Source organism: Chelmon rostratus, chromosome 7 (genome assembly GCF_017976325.1).
Source record: "Chelmon rostratus isolate fCheRos1 chromosome 7, fCheRos1.pri, whole genome shotgun sequence".
In the NCBI taxonomy this organism is placed as follows: domain Eukaryota; kingdom Metazoa; phylum Chordata; class Actinopteri; order Chaetodontiformes; family Chaetodontidae; genus Chelmon; species Chelmon rostratus.
The window spans coordinates 12,734,841-12,756,297 of record NC_055664.1 but is presented as its reverse complement, the minus strand read 5'-3'; the positions used below and the strand labels follow the sequence as shown (position 1 = coordinate 12,756,297).

Genomic DNA, 21,457 nt, shown 5'->3' with positions numbered 1-21,457 from the left:
GAGCTTGCATGTCACCAAGGAAGTGAATTATTACGGGGTGTCCGCCCCTTCTTCCCTATGTGAAATTAGACTATGAGGACATTAGTGTGAATGTACCACATGTGTAACAGCTACAATTTCTGTCTCCATGTGGTGGCCTGATTGGATGACTTGACACTTGTCTTGTGCAGCACAAAATCACACACACAGTAACATGGTTTCAAGTGTGGCTAAAGACCGCTTTAAACATATTGGATACACAAAAGCTGAGAAAATTCTTTGAAAGTCCATGAAGCTGTCTGTCTGCGAGTGCCTCGGTAAGAAGGTTAGAGCATTATGCTCTGCATGTAACCTTAAAATACTTTTATTTTCTGCATATCATCCACTTTGTTCCCTGTCTACAATATGTGCCTCTGCATATGCACCACCTAATGAAATATGAATGATGAAGGAAAGAATATGTGTGAGATGTAAAAAGGTGTATACTGTGATCTGTCCTTTTTCTTTTCCTACAGCTGTTAAGCCCTCTGCCCTTATAGATAGCAATCTAAATGAGGCTGCTTGCTCGCCCCTTGTCATCATGCGCATGTGTGTGTTAGAGAAAAGGGCTGCTTGTGCATGAGTGCGTAAATTGTGTGTCCCAGTAGGCATCCCTGTATTGTCTTCCACCCGCCTCCACAGTGGGAGGAGACATATAAGCAGCATGACGGCCGGTATCCCTCTGTGTGTGTGTTTCTGCATATATGTCACACTGCCACCCCCACAGCAGCCCGGCCCACCAGAGCTGAGATCCTGGTGATGACTCATCACCACCCCTCCTCCTCCTCCTCTCCCTCCATCTCTTGTGTTCTCCCCCTACTCTTTATGCCCCTTTATCATCTGCTCCTCATCCTTTCCTCAGTTTCTTCTCGTGTCTGCCCCGTTTCTATTCGTCTTCCTCCTCTTACCATCTCTTCATCCTCTCATCCATCCTTTCATCCTCCTATGATCCAGGCCTCTCTTCTCTTTTGATCCCCCTCTTCAGTTCTTTACTCTCCTCCTACTCCCCTCTTCATCTCTGCCCTTTCTCCACACCACTTGTCTTTGCCTCTACTCATTTTCCCTTAATCTAAATCTAAATTTGTTCTCCTCCATTTATTCCCATTTTGTCTCCTCTACAGTCTTAAGCTCTATTTTCTTTCTCTTTTCACCTCCCTCTCATCTGTCCTCAACTTTAATCCTCGTTCCCTCCCTGCAACTCCTCACCTTTTTCCGCTTGTTTCCTCCATCTGTCAACGTTCATCTCCTGCTTCCTTCTTCCATCTCCTTTCCCCAGGCTAATCTTTACGACACAGTGCCCTGATCTTTATCCCAGGTCAGAAGTAAAATGAGTTACACACTGCCAAGTCACTGACTTGTCACAGAGCCACAGAGGCAGTGTATTGTTTATCCAGGCTCCAAAGGCTAAAATATTGCCCTTTTACTCATTCAGTCTTCGGGACACAGGGCCTCTGACTTTGACATGAGAGAACACAGCACATTGAATCAGAGACACAAAGGCCAAAATGTGAGGCATATTTTCCCTTCAGCTCTCTAAAGAGATTTTCAGTGAAGATTTGACAAAGTAAGTGGCAAATGTCACCATTTTATTCATGTGAATTCACAAGTGGGATATATATAAGATCATAAATGTTTTATTTTTCCTGGTACGTCATGATGTACCATGTAGTTGTGGTCTCCAGTCTGGTCCAGCTTATGACTTTCATCCCATGCCAGCCTCCCTCTCTCTCTGTTGCTTTCATCTTGCTGACTCATCGCTGTGGCTGAAACGCAGTCAAAGGCACCCTCCAAAAATGTAAGGTCTATTTAGATGCAGCATTCTCTTTCAACTGTAAATGCTGTTTTCCCTTTATTTCTTGCTTTTTTAACTTGATGCTTTTTGAAGTTCTCCGTATCTGAGGCTCAGCATCTTTATGGTGAGTGGTTGCCCTCTTCTGGTTCCTATGGGAGCTTACAACCAACAAATCGGCTGCCCGTGTGAGTCAGTGCTGATCTGGATGCCACATCACCGCCAGTGCCATAAAAATATTTTTCAGAATTATTTCTATTCATGGCCACAGTGCTGATCAGATTGACTAAACCTGCACATACCACCTGGTGGACTCATGGACTGGACTGGAACCTATGCAAATAAATTGCTACATCTCATTTTTCTGATATACTGCAGTAACATTTTTCAAATGTTGTGATTTAATCTATGTAAACCAATGCCATGGGGAATACACCCAACAAAAACCTATATATTCCTATGTTATTTTGTATTTTTATAATATTAGTTACCTAACACCATTGCTCCCCAAGGGAAATTAGGTACCTATACACTGTGTGTTCTGTCAATAAGTGCGTCCCATAGTGTAAATTCCTCTGTAAAATAGTGGTCAGCATGGAGCATCATTTTGAAAGGTGGGATAACTTGGAGGATGTGGAGGAGCGGATTATTCCAGCTTCTATGTGCTTTACAAAGGCAACTGGACTTGCTTGAGGTTCTAGAGGACATTTTGCCTTTCAGCCAAGAGGCTTCTTCAGCTCTAATTGACTGGCGTGGAGTCCCAGGAATTTATCCTCTTGCAATATCGTTGATTTAAGCCATCATGTGAGTTGCTGGGGTCACATGAGCCACGGCGTCAATGAGTGTTAGTGGGTGAGTCATAAGGTGAATGGGAAACTGTCATGTCATGGGAAACTAAAGTCAACACACCACTGCACTATGTTATAGGGCAAGCAAAGCTGGTAACTTCACTAAATATATAGGGTTAGATAACTGTCTAGTTAACAACAACTATTTTATAACAGCTTGCTCGTGTAGGCTGTCATTATGTGTTGTTATAAGGTCACAATTTCATCTTCCCAATAATAGGGTTCTACTATACTACCCTATGTTGTAGGTGCATCACTCAGTGGCACTGCTGTTTTGCACTTACTTTAGATGAAGGTTATGCAGTCATCACTTAATCATTATGCTTTGTCCTTGCTTGCATACCTTTTGTTGTTGTTTGATGATTAACATTGGCTATTTTTAGCCATCAGCCTAATTGCTATGATAAAGGAAAATGTTCAAAGACAATTGGGTATAGAGACAACCAGATGATAAATACTCCATTAAGAATGGTACTTTTTGCTGATTGGCCACATTAAGGGAAAACATAATTTTTGCAGCAATGTTTTGGTATGTTTGGACTTAATACCAGACTAGTTAAGATGAACATCATGTCTCCTCCAAACAATGAAACTGTTTTAGTATCAAACTAACTAGTTTCAACATATTTGTTTAGTGTGGATTTTGCACCCAAACTTAAGAGTGAACTCAAGCATAGATGGTGCAACAGACCATAGGAGAGCTTTGAGCTCCTTAAATGTAGATGCCAGTCTTTGTTTTGGTGTCTGATCATAGCCTGCCACCAATGTTGGGACCAAACCCAGGCCCTTGCAGTTAGGAGCACCACTGCAGAGAGATACTTCAAATGCTGTCATGGAGCTTGTGGATAGCATCAGGGAAAACATGGTCTGAGAGAGCATTTTAAAGCAGACAGCATGCTCTCCAAGGTCATAGAAATGAATGACCAGAGGTATGCTCAGGTGAGGATACATTTATGATGTACTGGGCTGAGCTTCCCCACTGTACGTGAGGTGCATCAAGGTTTGGCGAAGAGCATGCTACATGTGTGGTTGACTGACTTGAGCCAGCAAATAAATTATCTTATTTTGAACTGTAGAATGTGTATTAAGGAACACACAAACCACACAGAGACACTGATTCCAACCGATCCCCGTCGCCTACTCCAAAATGGCGTCAGTGCAGGCCAACCCTCTCGTCCCTCCAGAACCTGTCAGTCCCAAACAGTACAGCTGGCATTTCAAAGGAAAAGGAAAGCAGTGCAGATTAAATACACTTCAACGCCTCACCTGGAGAACAAGGATGGGTGGGGAATGCAAAAGCAACAGGGACCAAAAACAATTATATTTGGTGGACCCGCCAGCGTAAAGAAACTGTCATTGAAAAAAGACATGAAGAAAAAAATCAGAAGATTGGCATGGAACATGTTTTAGTGCCAATACAACGTTTTCCAGTGCAAGCGTTTCAGTGACAATGTTTCCTTTCTCAATGCCAAATTTTATTTTCAATGGCAAAATTTACAGCCACTGTTCGACAACCATACAAACAAAGTGGTGTCTTCAAAACAAACCGCACCCAGACCAAGTCCAGATTGCACTGCAGTCAGAACCAGATCTGGCAGAACAGCAGTGAAACCGCGAAAACAGTGACAGAAGGCTTTTATAACTATTAAAAAACAGTGAGCAGCAGCATGCTCACACAGGCCAAGCCAGGAGCTAAAGGGGAGAAGCCCCTTTCAAGTGTGCTTTGCGGCTTGCAGTATAACTGCTGATCCTTGAAAGTCACTTTCTGTTGTCATTCTCCCCTGTCTGTCTGCAGTTTATGCAAATATACTTCTCCTCTTGCGCTCGGTCACAGACGTGCGGGAACCACTGCTTGCAGCCGCTTGACCTGGTTTACCTGAAAAGCAGCAAGATGGGGGAAGAAACGTTTTTAAAGTGCATTATCATTTTGAATGTTGTAAATTAGAAAAAGTCCACAAATCAATGACAACCCTACATATACATATAATAAATATTTGGAGTAAGAGTTAGTTAATTATTGTTCATTTTTTTATCATTATATTCTATGACAGCCCTTTAATATTTTGGAATCGAGGGACATACAAGCTGCAATATGTTTGTTCTTCAATATAGTCTTTTGTGAGCTGTAATTGTTAGTAGAGCGAACCAAGTGGGATAATATCTAGTTCAGGGGATTTGCGTGAAAACGGATTGGGCTCTCCAGGCTTTCTCAGTGGTCACATGACGGTCGTAGGGAAGATTTTTTTCAATTTTGCTGCGTAAAGTTAGCCATAACTAGCAACGGAAATACCGGAAATGTATACTCCCTACCCTTAAAATAAAACGCTACATAACAGAATGTCAACGTATAGGTGTATATATTTTGAAAGGTAAAACCGGAAAAGGCGTACTTCTGTTACTTTAGCTTAGCACTGGCTGCCTGAGAGTTGCAGTCGCTACTGCTTTTCATCCGTGTGAAAAATGTTATCCGCTATTTGGCGTCGCAGTTGTTGCCAGTAATTTTACCCCCACAACAAGCATATTTCAGAGAGTCGGACGCTTGGAAAGATTTGAAAAGGTAAGCGAATTACAAGAATTTCGAACTTTTTTTTCAAGAGAAACTTTCCCAGAACAGCTTATAAGAATAGACACAAACTTTACAGCATAAAACCATACAAACACTGGGGTGGCTTAAGCAGAAAACTGTTGTCGAGGTTACGATCACGCACTGACCGATAGCTTGACCCGCTGCGGCGAAAATAACGTTAGCTTAACTGAAGTCATTCACCGGCTAACAAAACACAAAACACTTTTTTGTGAAATAACCGTCAACTGCCGAGTTCAGTTTTGCTTTTAGCAGCTTTTCAATTAATTAAGAGGAGGAAATGGTTGTCGGCCTGCTGCTGACTTGTTAATGTTAGCTGTTAATGTTAATGTTAATGTTAAATGCTAACTAACTGAAGTTAGATGTGTTTTTCTCAGCTGCCACGGGCTGCTCTGTTTTTCTCTGGTCAAAGCGGAGAGGAAATGGACTGGTCACGACGGAGTTTTTTTTTTACCCCCTGTGGAATTCATTATTTTGATACTGGGTGTGTGGCTGAATTTGCTATCACATCTCTGTTTGTAATTCAAATTATACATGGAGTAGTTTGTCCCCGCCTGTCGGAAGACACCTTATCATATGTCCAGTTTCCCACATCATAACTGAGTCTTGCAGCAGGTGGACTTGTGACAGGTGGTTATCCAGGTCTAGCATTTTTAGACTGTGCAGGTATCTATATACTCTATTTAAGGTGGCACCTTCTCATACAGCTACAGTCGACAGCTACAGTAGATTAGCTGCTTGAAGTTGTTATTCAGTCGCTTATTTCTGCTTTTCTGCAGTCTAGGGTATGGCTCCCACGTGTGGGATATTTTGAGTTCATGCGTGGAGGTGATGAGGTGTGATCAAAAATGAAACTGTTTACATATGTTAACTCCCAGATGAAGTTATTAAGATTAGTGGAAACTGTGATGTTTTCCTTTTCGGTGCTAATGTACTTTACATTTTGCATGTGGGCTTAAAGCCTTAAAATAGAGCATGCAAGACTGTCTTGCTCAATAGACCCTTAAAATTAGTGAATGAAAGGATTTATTGGGCAGTTCTGTGTTGTCACAAAAACCAAGAACCATGAAAATTGTGTCAGTTTTGATTAAAAACATGTAATTCTGTCCTGCCCTCACGAAACTACTGCAGTATAGTTGATGAAACTCTGGTTTTATCACTACTGTATTAGAGAACTTATGCAGGGCATGTGACTTGCCAGAGTCATTTAAATGCATTTAAAGCAAGGATCAAACAGCATGTGTGCATTTTTAAAAGAGCTACCAATTCATCAATTTTAAGGGCAGCAAAAAAATGACCCGATTATCAATCGGCATCATGGCCCTACTGACCTTGTTTTGTCTAGTATTAGAAACTGGTAATGAGTATGCCTGTGACTGTTTTTGGCTTTCAAGTTCACACTAATGTAGTGTAACAGGATGTTTTTATCAAGGCAGAGATACAGCATCTCACTACCTGTCACCCTGTGATTTGTTTTTGTCTACCAATGCAAGAGGCACGCTATGCTAAATCAAGCCAATTCAGATTCACAGTCTTGATTTAGATTGATTGAACTTCTGCTGAGGGGGTGAGCTCTGAATTATTTATTGGTCATTGACATCAAGTTACAGCTGAATGCTATATCTGTCTTTTCTGGCCTCTGTCTTTCTTTATCCCTCTTATGTCTACCACTTTTGTCATTCCCTTCTGCATTTTTTCCCTCTCTGTGTCTGTCTCATACACTCACATGATTACACACTAATGAATCACTCCATAGTGAGGTGAGAGGAGGGGGATCTCACTGGTTCAGAGGATGCAGCAACATTGTTAAAAGTTGTTTTCAGTGCTGTTGAATTGTATTGCATTATAAAGAGATGTGTTTTTAAAGCTGTCCTCAATGATATGTATGTGTAAATATTCCAACATCTGGGATTTGGCTCAATTCGATGCTGATGTACTGTCAGAAAGTCAAAACTTCAGGTGAACCAATAAGCAAAAATTGACTTCATTAGAAGGATTACGTGAATTTTAAGTAAATTGACCAAAACATGCAAAACATCCATTATTATTCTTTACATGTGTAGCTGCAGTGAGTTGAGAGAGGGGGAGGGGAGAGGAGAGGAGAGGACATAGGAGAGAAAACATTGCATGGTCCAGTCCAGACCTATTCTGTTGTTGTTGTCTGTGATTGTGGTATGTCACGGTTTGTGCTTGCGGTAAGATCAGCTGACCTTCACCATGAGAGGAAAACCTCATGACCCCCAGAACTTCATACTTTCTTAAGTCAAAACATTGCTTTTTTGTCTCAAACTGATGACTTTGGTTCCATTAATGGGCTTCTTAAATGTGGTCAGCAGTTTCTGGTGGGTTACCATGGGAAACATCCTCCTGTGAAATGTTGCACCCTGAAGAGTTAGAAGCAAGTGCGCACACACGCACACACACACACACACACACACACAGACACAGGCTTGTTCACTAGAGGACATTGTTCAGATGCATTTCTTTACTGGCAGAACTGAGTCACTATTCAGCAGTAATTGAAAGTGGGCTGAATGCAGCAGTGTGTCCAGTGGTGGGTATATGACTCATGTCCCATGTGTGTGTGCGTGCGTTATTCTTATTAGGGCATCACCTTGATAGGAAATCTGAGGGTCTGAAGAAAAGTGGCTACCCAACTATTTGTCCCAGGGAATTGTACAGTGAAATAAATGAAAAGTTATATCCAACAGCAACAGAGCAGTTTTCTTCAGCAATAAAACTATGTGCTACCTGCCCACCAAGATGTCCTAAATATTGTATTGTGACAAAGATATGTACTGAATGTCACATTTTACATTTAAATATTATTATATTATTTGTTCTCTGTTTGCAAATTGTTTGCTTACACAGTAGCTAACCTAGGACAAATGTTATGACACAAGAGTGTTGCTGTATGTTTTGAATTTTGGATAGCAATGATAATCTGTGTGCATATTTTTCCTCACATAATTTCAGTAGAATATCAATTTAATGCAATTCAAGGCTCTGAAGTAGCATTGCCTCTGCTGCTTTAATGATTTTTATCAGTTAAGCAGAGGTGTCACTGTGGCAGTGGAGACTTTTCAGAGTATCATGCATAGTGAAAGATAAAAGCTTATGACAATGCAGAGCTGACACTGTCTCGTGTATGTTTTGTGTGATCGCAAATTATGCTGTTCCCTTCACTTTTTAAAAACAACTGCAGCACAACTTTAGACGATTTTGGGGCTGTTGCTGTAACTTTGGCATGAATGGAACTAAATCAGCATCATTGCTCATTTCTCCTCTGCTCTGTAATATAAAGACAACGTAGAGCAAGCTGTGTGTAACAAAGTGTAGTTACCATTCAAATGGTTAATAGATTCATGAACTACATCCACTGGCAAGGCAGTTGTACATAGACCAGGCTAGTTCCTGATTTAAATGTCTGTACTCAAAGAAAAGACTCCTGTGCCTTAGTAACATGTCATGATATTGTTGCCAATGTATCAATCACAACATATTGCTGTATTGATTATTTGTACTGCCCCTCTTGGTTTTGGCACATAATAGTCTTGTGTGTCATCATCATTCAGCACCTTTTTGCAAATTAAAACAGTGTTTAGCATTAATTAGACTAAATTATCCAGAATATCAACATGAAGTGTGACTGAATTCCGTTTCATGATAAGCCAGACAGGCAACGTACGTTTGACACCTGAAGTGATCGTACAGGTATGTGTTTGTCTCAGTACACATAAATAGTAAAGACTTTATAACATATTTCTAAGGCTGTAGTAAGTCGGTATTTGTGTAAATGCATAGGTCTGTCTAGATCTAAATCTAATTACAACGTTTTCTGTGATAGTTATATGTGCATGCTGTCAGCTACAACCCAGATTCCAAAAATAGTAGGGACGCTGAAAACATTAAATTCATGTCATCTGATAATTTGCTAATCCATTTTGACATTTACTCAATTTGAAACAGTACAAAGACAATATATTTAATGTTTTAATTCATCAGCTTCATTGATTTTTGTAAATGTCTTGTTATTCTGAACTTGATTCGGCAACACTTTTCAAACAAATTGGGACAAGAGAAACAAAAGAATGGGAAAATTGTTCAATGCTCCAAAAACACCTGTTTAGAACATTCCACAGGTAAACAGGTTGATTGGCAACAGGTGATAGTATCATGATTGGGCATGAAAGGGACATCCTGGAAAGGGTCAGTTGTTCACAAGCAAGTCCACCACTTTTTGAACACATAATTGTATAAAGTAGATTTCTAAATGGGCTCAGGAACACTCGGTATAGCTGTTGTTGGTAAACACAGTTTGCTTGCAAACAACTGCGTTCTGTTTTTATCTACGTTTTACAAAGCAGCCAGACTTTTTTAGAATCTGGGTTGTAACATTGTGGGTAACAGTCTTATTCACTCCACCCTCTCTGAAAATAAGTATCTTCCCAGCGTTACTTTCACAGAGGCACATGGAGAGGCTGGAGTTATGACATTGCTGATGATCTTTAAATTCTGAGGTTATATTGGAGGGTAGAAATATAATCTTTAGTAGTGGAGTAAGTATTTTTCTTGTCCGGCTATGCCTACTCCGATATTTAGGTTCAAGTTAAGGTTGTGAAAGGAAACCCAGTTGTGACAACACTCTTTTATCTGAGAACATCCAGTATAAATATATAAAGGACCTCAACATATCCAGGATATATCTAGGCTACACAACAAGCCATCATCAAAATTTACAAATGTACAAATGATTAGTTCTCTACCTAAGATGTATCATGTTGGCGCAGTGCCTTCAGAGTTATTGCAAGGACCATTTTTTCACTTCACTTTTGATATAGGCTACCTGCTTCCTGTGTGTGCTTTGCAAGGCTAAACATGACGTGAACCTTTCTTTCCACTAAATGCAGAAAGATAAAATTGATATAGATCTTGTCAACAAGCATATTTTTAAAAATGTCAGCGTGTTCCTTGAACTGCTGAAATGAACAGTTTTCACCGGAACTCACATAATATTAAAGAAAACTATAGGCGCTTCAAAAATTCTGTACACTCAGGGTAACCATTAATCAACTGCTGACTGACCTCTATCATAGGCTTTTATTTCATTTCTGCAGTTCCCAACCAGTATTTTGTTCTCAGGACATTTCAATTCATTTATCTCTCCATCCTTCCCTACCCTCGATCCTTCTCTGCGCTCCCTCCCTCCCACTCAGAAAGCTGCCAATAACAGGGTCTCTGTACTGCCTTCACAATGGGACATTCTGTTGCCCAGGCAAGTACACACACACTGACGAGAAGGAGGGAAACGCATGGTGGGGGCCCACTGTTCAAGTCTGGTCACACTCTTTAAAACAAGTGCTCAACTAATAATATTGTGTGTGTGAAGTTGGTTGAGGGATTGGGCGCAGAAATTGTGTTTCAGGCCTCATATCCTCTTTCAATTTACCACACACAGATATCCTGGGTAATTTTTCTCTGTGTTTGGCTGACATCAGGTTCAACCCTGATTATTGGCAGTGTCCTCAGTTTTGAAGCACATGATGTACCTCTTGGACAGAGCTTATGTGATTGCTAAGACTACAACACAACAAAATGTACAAAGGACTTGTCTAACAAATTTTATCTTCCACACATTTTCACATCAGCATATTATTATTATGAGACTTCAGCAACAACTTAACACATTACTTACACCAAAAGCCTATGACTGCTCTCATATAGTCAATATAGTGTCAGGCAACATTCAAGTGTGGCTGGTAGTCTTTGAATGTTTCTGTGTGAGTTCACCAGCCACAATAGCCACTGTATGATAACAATAGCCTGGGTATGGTGTGGGCAACATTAGCTATATGCCTAAATGTGACAGGTTCTTTAAAGTGCCCCTGCAGTGAACATCTTTAAGTTTTGAAGATGAAGCAATTTGATGATCACCTGTGCCCTTGGTCGCCTCAGCAATGGAGCTTATCCCTATCCGATGGGCGCCAGTCTCCCTAAACAATCTGACAGCAGAGCAAAACAGACCTCTCCCTTCACCTGGATCCTGAGCAGGCTGAAAATGACCCCTGGCCAAAATGTGTTGTGTTGTACTGATTGCCATAACACAGTCCTGTTCAACAGGAATGCTAGGATTTTTTGTGTGGAATATTAATCTGATGAAATTACAAACTCAGCAGGGCATTCAGATTAGTAGTTAGTTGGTTTGTAGGGTTCTCTCCAGGATTGGTTGATTTAAACAAACAAATGAAGCTTCCTAACAAAATCACCTTAGAGGTATTTCAGAACAAAGATCTGCTTTAAATTTTGGAGGTACAAAAATGATCTAATATGCTTTTATCTCATCACTGTTTAGCAGCTACAGGCTGTGCAGAACTCAGTTGCCATGCTTTTAACCAGAGCTAAGAGGCCTAGCTTTAATTGAACTGTTATCATCAGTTTTTTCACCTTCTATAGTGGTATTTAACACTTGTGCCTCTTGATGTTGTTGTTGAACACACACACACACACCACACAAGGCTGATTATGTGCTGTGGTAAAAAATTGTGTCTGGTCACAGAGGCCAACGTTTTGCACTTTTTGTGTGATTAGTTTATGAATAACATTCTGAAGATCAATCAGACTTTAATTTGTCTCGTGCAGTGTTTCTGAGTTCCTCATTTCAAAATAGGAACTTCGCTGATCAGAGAGCAAGATTCACACTGTCCCTGTGGTGTCTGCCGTGTCAGAGGACATTTAACAGGAAATGAAATGCACTCATTTCAACATACTCACACACTGGTGAATAGTATTTCTCTGGACTGGATAGTTTGAGTTACTGTGTGCTCAGCCTCCTCAGCCCTCACTACCAGTCTCCAGTCAGGTCCATGTAATAGTTTTAATATTTACTGTTTTGTGTAATCGTATAATTAGCCAGGCAGCAATTGTGTCTCTCAGAATATTTATGTAAAGTGCAATAATATACTTTTAAATGAAATGACATTTTTTAGATTTTAAGCCATTTAATTCGTAAAATAAATTATGCAAGTGAAAAGTTGAATTCATTCATTGTTTTATATGACATGCATAAAGTTTTATCACCCTATTTCCAGTCTAGGTTAGACAGTGACGGTTCTTAATAATAACAATAGTAAGTAAATACTAAAACAGATGCTGAAGTGTAAGCTCATTATTAAGTAAATATTACTAGTCCAGTTAATACGACTACAGACCAGGTAGTTATCCTTGAATACTTGAATGTGGTTTATCTGATATTCCGCCTTTATCATAAAAAAATGTTAACGAAACATTATAATATTCAAGAGAATTTCCTGTTGTGTGTCATAATGTGTGTCAATGAAACTACGCTCTTTATTGTTTGGTGAGATGAGGAGTGTAGTTCTCAAAATAAAGTAAATATGTAGTTCTCCAGCAGGGTGATTAGTGTAGCTTGTATTAGCCTGAACTTAAAACTTAAATTTTGCAAGCAAGTGTACATGTACTTAATATAATAATAGTTGTTCACTTAAGCGTGTATCATTATCTTGGTGCAAGTGATTCTGAGTTTGGAATATTATCAACTTTGAGATTTGTGTGTGTGTTGAGGAAAGACTGTTTGTGGCTCCGCCTGGGAAACCAGCAGCTTCCCTTGTGGTCAACATTGCGAAGCAGAGAGGTAAACTGTCGTGAACACGGTAGATGTTTGATTAATTATTTTGACTGCAGCACAATAGCTTTTAGAGGCGTGGTCCAAAGGTATTGTCAAAACCAATGATTCAATGTTTTTTGTGATAGCTCCGGTTTATGCATCATAACAGTCCTGCCTGAGCTATTGCGTACATTCAGGCAGGTTTGCATCATGTGAAGCAAAGAGCTGGCACTGCCTGCTGTTTGCTAATCAAGGCCTGACATTGTGACTTATCTTTATGTGAACACTTCCGAAAGAAATCCCCGGGCTTGGACAGTTTGAATACCATCGAGATGTATGCTATTAATATCCTAAGATGCACTGCATCAGAATGCCAAAACCTAGAGTGGATGGTAAGAGTGCTAATGGAAAGGGATGGGGATGCTTCGTGGGAAGCTGATCTTGAATCCACTTGTGCAGCATTCAAGTGTGTGTTTGAGAGAATTGAGTGAGTCTGTGTGAACGTGCTGTGTGTGTCAATACTTGTGTCAATTACACTTCCTCCCATAGTGGTCTGTTGTGTGACAGTACTACAGTGCTGCCTGTGTGTTGGCTGCTCAAAGTGAATCCTCCAAGTCATTAAAAAGAGTTGTGTTTAAATGTTTATACAGCACTAAGATAGTAGTCACATGTGTTTGCGTTGTATTAGAAATGGAATAATTCTGAGTTATACTGAGATCAAATACGATCATCTGAACTGCGCACGTTCTGAGAGCACAACTCATAGTTTGCCTTAAATGTGCTCAAGCTGTGTTTAGACACTAAAGTGAGCAGAAGTGCTGTTGAAAATGATGGTGCTTATCAAAATGACTAAACTGCAAAGGGATGTCACCGCCAAAGCTTTACCACAACTTCTTCTTTTCTTGAAGTGATGGTCATTCACCCTGACAAACGTATCACACCCAACTTGGAGATTGCTGTTTACATTTCATAAAAATACCCCCTTGTGGATTTATACCATTGTCATGTTGATCATAATCATATTTATTTCTGTCTTTCAGGAAGTGAAATTATCATGGCACTTTTGCACAGTAAAACATTTCCCAATGCAGAGTTTCTCAAAATAGTGCAGTATGTAGGAAGTGGGTGTAATGCTTTTTGGTACACTGTACAGTTCATGTTTTTTTTCTTCCACAGGTCATCAACCATGATCTGAAGTGTTGAAGTCATGTCTCAGTCTGAATCCTGTGCGACTGTGTGGGACTGGTTATGTGTGCTTCGTCTGGAGCAGTATTCTGAGGCATTTCAGAGCGCCGGGCTGGTAACGTTACAGCAATGCCGCAACCTCACACCAGATCACCTGGAGCAGATGGGAATCACCCTGTCGGGTCACCGGAGACGAATCCTGGCTAGCCTGAACAAAACGCATGGCAGTGGTGACACACACTGTCAGCTTGTACAGTCTGAGAAAGATCAGAGATTGGAGGAAACAGGACATACCAAAGTGCTGCAGAGAGAGAGGCCTGTGCCCATCCCAGTGGAGGCAAAACCCATCCTTAAGGAAAGGGAGAAAAGAAATGGAGAGACAGCGAGACCTACGCCGAGGGAAAGAGAGAAACCAGTCCCCAGGGAGAGACAAGTATCCAGGATGAAAGAGGAAATTGGAGATGGAGGAGAAAAGAAGCCAGTCCCTGGACAAAGGCAAACACCACCTAGAGGTGGAAAAGAGGATGAGAGGGATGGAGGAATAGATGGAGAGAGGCAGAGACCTGTGCCTAAAGAGAGGACTAAGTATCGCCCGACTGCTCCAGTGGACTGTCACCCCAGCCCTCTTGTCTCTCCAGCTTCTGACACCTCTTTACCCCCTGTTCCCCCTCGAAGCACCCCCAACTGCCCTCCACAGCGCTTCACCTCTCCCCGGAGCCCCTCACCTCCTGCTCAAACTTGTAAACAGGACAGACATGCAGTTAAAGCCCTGGCTGTACAGAGCATATCCGTGTCCCAGAGTTCCACCCCCACCATCACCCCTACCCATACCCCCACGCATTCACCTCTCCACCCTCCAAACTTCCCCTCCACCCAAACGCGGCCACAGACATTAGCCATTCAGCCACCACATTTGGGTAGTGATGGAGGAAGGAAAAGCTCACCTGTCACCCCCATTGCCTCCCCTGGCGATGACAGAAATGCTCCACCTCTCCCTCCAAAAGTAGGGTTAGTACTTAAAGGCCCTCCACCAATCCCACAGCGGTTTCCTGCACAGTCTCCCAGAACTCACAGGTAAGGCTGTCTTTTCAATGGACATTAATACAGCTTTTAATGAGCGTTTTCCAGTTGCTGCAACGGGCTGTGTTTTAGAACTTGTGTTTAAGAAAAAGGTTACATTCCAGCACACAGCTGGCACGACTGCTATTACAGATACAACATTTCGCTCATGGACTCATCACATGCATGTAAAGAAGAGCTGAGTAAAAGGTTGTGGCTGCTGTCCATTTTTGGTGGCTCTAAAACTACCCTTTTTGCTCTCACATTGCCCGTATTGATCAAACAGTATGTCATAGATGACTCCATCCCTTGGCCTCACTGCTCCAATAGAACAAAGGTTAGGACTTTTGTTTTTCACACCTCTTAAAGTACATCTACTGCCTTCCTGCTATGTAATGTACACGTGTGAACTTTCAGTGAAAGACTATTTAAAGATTGAGGTTTAGACATGCTGTTCATCTGAGTGTGTGAAGATGCAATATTGAAGGCAAAAGAACAAATCATGTTAATGATCATCAGTAGTGTGTGTTTCTGTGTTTTTAACTTTATTTAATGTCATTGAGAAATGGTTAAGAATTCCAACCTGTGGTATAAATTTTATTACTTCTGAGAGGATTGTGCTACCATCTTGTGGACAAGATGAAAAACGCATCTCTTGTCAACTTCAGCAGCAGTGTAGAAACCAAAAATGTTATTGGGGACCATTAAGTACTTCCTGAAATTAAAATTAGACGCTCAAGGCTGAGTGGACTTAAAGCTCTGTGGCCTGTTGAATACAGAAATATGTGAACAAGTCCTGTTGTGTACGTCTATGACTGAACTGAGCCTGATCTGTGAGGCTGCAGTCTGTTTTGTGGTTGCTCATACCTGACCACTGGAGTGTATGCATGTGTGTGTTTTATTTTTCAAAGGCTCTGTGGTGACCTTGTCTTGACAATATATCTTCCTACATTGCAGATGATATCTGTTTTCTTTTGCAGGGTTTAAATGTTTTGTCATTTGTGCACATTGATGTGTTTGCAGAATTGTTGATCTGTAAAAATGCACTGTCAGTCTTTTTAAGAGGCTTCCCTTTTTTCCTTGAACACTAGATTTTTATCCTTGAATGAGTTTCACTGATGAGACTACAGCAGCCTTTTATCATATGTTGTGTACTTCCCGGTGATGACATGCAAGATGAGGAGCTCTTTCTTTTTTCTGTGTGTTTCGTCACCAGTAAGGGGAAAAGAAAATCTTCAGCCTTGCCTCAGGCTTTTGAGTAGTTCTTTTATGAGTAACATGCCTGTTCTCTGTCTACATTTTAAAGGGAAACTAGCTGTAGCGAGAGGGAGGAAGTTACAACAGAGAAAAGCATAGAGCGGTTAAAAACGGTCCTCCTCATTAGCCTCTGTGAGTGGGGAAAAGAGAGCAAGAAAATAAACATAGAGAGAAAAATGAAAGTATTTTTGCTACCAGGAACTACCTTCAGTCTTTTTGCAGCCTCTACCCGCATACATTCACACGCTCGCTTGTCGCTCTCTTTTGTTTCCTTGTTTGTGTATTTTGTTGCCTCCTCCCATCTTATGGTGAACTGGTCATTTCCTCCTCCTTTTGATTTTTTTACTCTTCCGATGTGTGTTTGTGTTAAAGATCTTTGTATCATCATGGAAGAGGATTCCTTTTGAACATGTCGGGACAGGTAACATTGATTCTAGTCATATCTGTACATGTCTTTTCTCAGTCTGTACTTGTCTTTAGCATGCGCTCACTCCTTTTCATCACCCTCCTCATTCTATTCTGCCAGCGTTTCAAACGAGGAAGCCTTTCTGTCTTTTTTCTGTCTTTTTTTCGTGTGTTCATGTTTTAGCTGTGTTGCACATAGCTCCAGTGAACAGAAAACAAATTTGGCTGTGTTTACATGAGTTTTTTATTTTTTTTTTATTTTTTTTTTATTTTTACCTTGATCGGAGTAAAGTAGTTAAGTGTTTTAACGATCCTGGCTCAGGATCAGATATCCTGCCCTGTCCTGCGTCTGTTCGTGTTTAGGGAACTGACACTGGTATTGATGCATTACCTGGATGTCTCTGGCAAAACCAGTCAGACTAGAATTTGCAATGGCATCTCTGGCGTGTTTAACTGTCATGGAAATTGGGTGCTTTCTAAGAGAAAAGCTTTGCTCTTAGCATTGACATGCAATGATTTATAGACCGTTTTTCAAACAGAAGTTATAAATAATGTATGTTGGCTGTGTGTCACAGCATAGATCAGCTCTCTGCTACATTTTCTTTGTATTTAAGACCAAAACAGGCAGGCAAGCAGGGCAATAACCACTATGCTGTCTCATAATGCCTTTTATCTATCAACAACATAACAAAAGGGTCCATCAACTACTAACAGTGTATCTTGTTATAAACTGTAGACATTTGCCCAGAATAAGTTCACATACACACAATGTGGGAGGACTAAGTATCGGGCATTATTTCTACAACCTACCGTCTTCTGTAAGCTAGCAGAGAGCAGGTTAAATATAGCATCTAACTGGCCTCCCTCTCAGTACTCTTCCTCTGAGACAAAGGAGGAACTGTATGAACAGGTCAGTTTCCCGTCATTGTGGGTCCTGTGTATCATTTTCTGGTTTGTTAGGAAGTGCTAATGAATATAACATATATCTATTTAAAGTCTTTAATTTAAAGTCTGGTTAGCTACTTCATAAATCTGTTTCTTTGTCTGGATCCCTGTGTACATGACAAATCAATATCATTTGTCCACGTAGTCCATTAATTTAGACGTATTGTATAAATGTAGGTAATTTTTGTCTTGACAGTTAATGTAGACATGGGGCTACCACCTTAAAGGGCCATTTAAAATTAAACCAGCTAAAGTAGAAGTTGACCAATAGTGGATTTGTAAGGCCGATGTAATAACAATAGTTTGTAGAAGGAAAAAGCTGAGTAGTTAACTGAGCAGTTAATCAGCCAATAACCATCCCCTGTTAAGCTGCGAATGCCCATTCTGAACTTTCAGTGTACTTTTAAGAGCCATGCCTCTGCCAGTTTAATCACTGTAACGATCAAGTTTATAGTTAACGCTAAGAGTAACCAGTGCGACACCAGTAGAACAGAGACCGCATGCTCTTGGCAGAACAACTGTTGTCTTCTGTAGAACTTGTTGATAATGCCATACCATGACCAACAATCTTATCGTGCTCATGATTTACAAAAAAGGGGGGTTTATATAAAGTTAACTTTCATTTAAATATAAATCATCTCAGGCAGATGATGACATTATCTTGATTTCCATGCAAAACGGTGATGCATGTCTGACGGTGGAGACCGTTGTGCAGCCGTTGGCCACTGTTGCAACCAAGTTCCACCAATAACTTTAGTTTGTAAAATTTTCTATTGCCGCCCCTTAATTGGCCAAACAACGTCAGTCAACCTCTAAACTGAACAGAGCAGTTTATTTCTGTGTCCAACAGCCAACACTGCTTATTGTAACAACTTCAAATTGAGTACGTTGTCTCTAAAGTACATTAAACTGATGATCAGGCTATACTGTATTACGTGATTGTTTGAACTTCTCTGACATTTTCTTTTGTCCAGTGTAGCAAATCCTTCCTGCTTTGACCTAAAATAAGCCAGTAGCTATTTTCTACTAGAATTTGACTCAGCCATGAAGCAGATACTTATTTGTGTACTAAATTCATGTTGTTTGGAAACAAAGTGACATTTTTGTACTGTCAAGCTGTTTCCTGCATGACTAATATTTCTTATGTCCTTGCAAATGTTAAAGCTGACCATTGTCAATGACGGAAATTCACAAAAGACATAGGAATAAAGAGGAACTTTCACAATACTGGATGGATTGAAACCAGGGTTATGTGCTCACTCTTGACTTTCCCATCAGCAAGGAAGAAGTTTGTATAGGCTTTTTCTAAATTGTGAGATGGAGTCTGTTTCATAAAGCTTGAGTTTGTTTTTTTGTGACTAACTAAAAGAGTAGTAACAATTTGAAAAGTAAGCAAGGGAATCAGTTAAAAAACAACCAGCAAATGTACTGTAGTGTGGTTCTATTAAGTCATTTATGCACAGTATAAGGTAGCCTTTGCATTTGTGAACATACAATAGTAGTAAAATATCAGTGTAACTTTGTGGGGGGAGAAATTGGGATTATGAACATGCCATTATGCATAGCAAAAATAGAACAATGCAAGAGCTTTTTTAAGAACCGAATATGTGTGTATATAGAAGGACCTGTGTTTATATGCATTGTCTTCACATTCATACATCTACATTTATACATACGATCACATTAATAAGGGTGCTAGTATTTCAGTTTACATCGACAGATGAGTAATGCTTATCTGTCCATGCAAACCTAAGCAACCCTGAGCTGTGGTAATGTCTGACCAATCAGTGTGTAATTTCCTTTTAACGTCAGGCCTACTGACCCTGGGAAAACATTACAAATATTACACTTGCACTACATATGGAGCAGGAAGAAGTGAAGGAGTTAAACAATCCTGAGGTGTCGTTTTCAAATGAGGGTAAGATGCTGTGTGAGGTCAACCCAGAAATCCCTACATGGATTATACATCCAGTCTGGCCTGGGAACACCTTGGGATCCCTCAGGAGGAGCCAGAGGAAGTAGCTAGGAAGAGGCGGGTGTGAGATAATCTGCTACACCACCGCCTAACATCGAAAATCATCAGAAAATGGATGCATGGATAGATAAATGTTTATTGTGTCACTATGTGCGCACATTGGAGTGTATTTAATGTGTGTGTGCATGCATGAGTGTGCACTAGGGATATTCTGGCAAAAAAGGCCAGAAACATCATTATAAACTGTGTTATCACAATATAATCAAACCTAACAAACCATATTTTGTAGCTTTCTAAAAACACTATGAACAAAAGCACTTTATGACATTTCAGTCCTCACACCTTCATAAAGTAAAATTCCTGAGTTCAGTTCAAGTGTGCAGGATTTTTTAACCCAGCCACCTGTTTTTAAGACTTTCTTGAGTGTAGGAACTTTTTACTCAGTATTTCTTGCTGGGTGTTAACAGTTAAAAGGCAGATCATCAGGCTTGACATTACTGCTAACATATTCTGCAGCTAGAGCTGAAGCTGACCCGTGAAGAAGTATGTAATGTGTGAATATGTTGATCCAGGGAGTTTCCTGTGTGTCAGCCATGTAAAATGCTGTTTTTTACCCAACTTACCACTCAGCACCCACCAACTAAACCAACTAGAAGCCTGGTTTTCTGGTCCTGTTATGACCTGTGTTTGACTAGTAAAAAGTTGCTTCATTATGACTAATCAAAATAAAACTAATAAAGGGCTAATAAAGTGTTCATGGTGCACACATACTGTTTGTGATGTGCGTTTGGAGGGAATCCAGAGCTATGCTGTGTTTACAAAGAGATCTTGCTGGGTGAGGCAGGTTCAGACTTGCTGCTTAAACCACAAGCAGAGAGGGAAAACTAGTCACTTAGGAGGGGAGCAGAGGGACGCTGGTTTGCCACAACTCTGGGATCAATTCTGATGCCAGTAAAGAAGACTCAGGCTCCAGATCAGTCATCAATAATGTGGAGTTAATGAGGTTACCAGAATTGTTAACAGCATTCATTCATTTTTTTTCTTTTTCTTCATCCAGTTCTTGGAGAGCTCTGCATAACTTTGTTGGCTACAACCGGATTTTTTTTGTCTTTGTATTAGGAGTAAAACCTCAAGTGCTGTTATCTTTGCAGTTTTTACTGTGGAATGAGAAAGGACGAGACTGAAGGGGAGAACGGCTTTCTTCCCAGCAGAGGATGTATAGAATCAGCCGTCTTTTTGGGATTTTCACCCGATCTCAGATTACCATGGTGACTGAGGACACATCTCCTGCTCTCCAAACCTCTGTTGACCTGTCCTCTACCCCTTTATTTCCCAGCCCCTCCCCCACCAAGACGGTCACTGAGGAGCTGCAGAAAGACCAAACTCCACAGGTCCCACCTCGCATCAGGCCACCCCAAACTCTTGAAAACGCTCAACAGTCACCTCAACCTGACACTCACCCGACTCTGCCCTTGAAGAGGGTTTCCCAACCTCCCCTTGAGTCCAGTAAGTAGTGTAATCAGAATATAATACTTTTTAAAAATCATTTTTATTGTATGCAGTGGTACAGTTAATATAATTTGTGTTTCAAATGACAACATTTGTCTATATGATAGAGATGGCCAACCCCATACAACTGTGAATGAACAAAAAAGGAACATCACTTTCTGACAGTTTTTGCTAAAATGATGCTGAGAAATCTCAGATATGTGCAGTATATGACTGCTTGGCATAGGGTAAAACTACATACATGCAGGACAGACTGCTG

General features: G+C 40.6%; 1 protein-coding gene across 4 annotated transcripts in view; it reads left to right on the top strand.

Moving 5' to 3' along the window:
* Positions 1-5,086: 5,086 nt before the first annotated feature.
* LOC121608742 (arf-GAP with Rho-GAP domain, ANK repeat and PH domain-containing protein 1-like) overlaps positions 5,087-21,457 on the top strand; it is a 52,223-nt gene continuing 35,852 nt past the window's right edge. For 2 of the 4 annotated variants that reach the window (XM_041940069.1, XM_041940067.1), the window contains exons 1-3: positions 5,087-5,212; positions 14,040-15,122; positions 21,026-21,195. In XM_041940069.1, the coding sequence (XP_041796003.1) occupies positions 14,071-15,122; positions 21,026-21,195 (1,222 nt within the window). In that variant the 5' untranslated portion in view covers positions 5,087-5,212; positions 14,040-14,070. Of the gene's footprint in view, positions 5,213-13,306; positions 13,351-14,039; positions 15,123-16,652; positions 16,786-21,025; positions 21,196-21,457 lie in introns of those variants that run through there. The other 2 variants (XM_041940068.1, XM_041940070.1) reach the window with 2 other exon arrangements.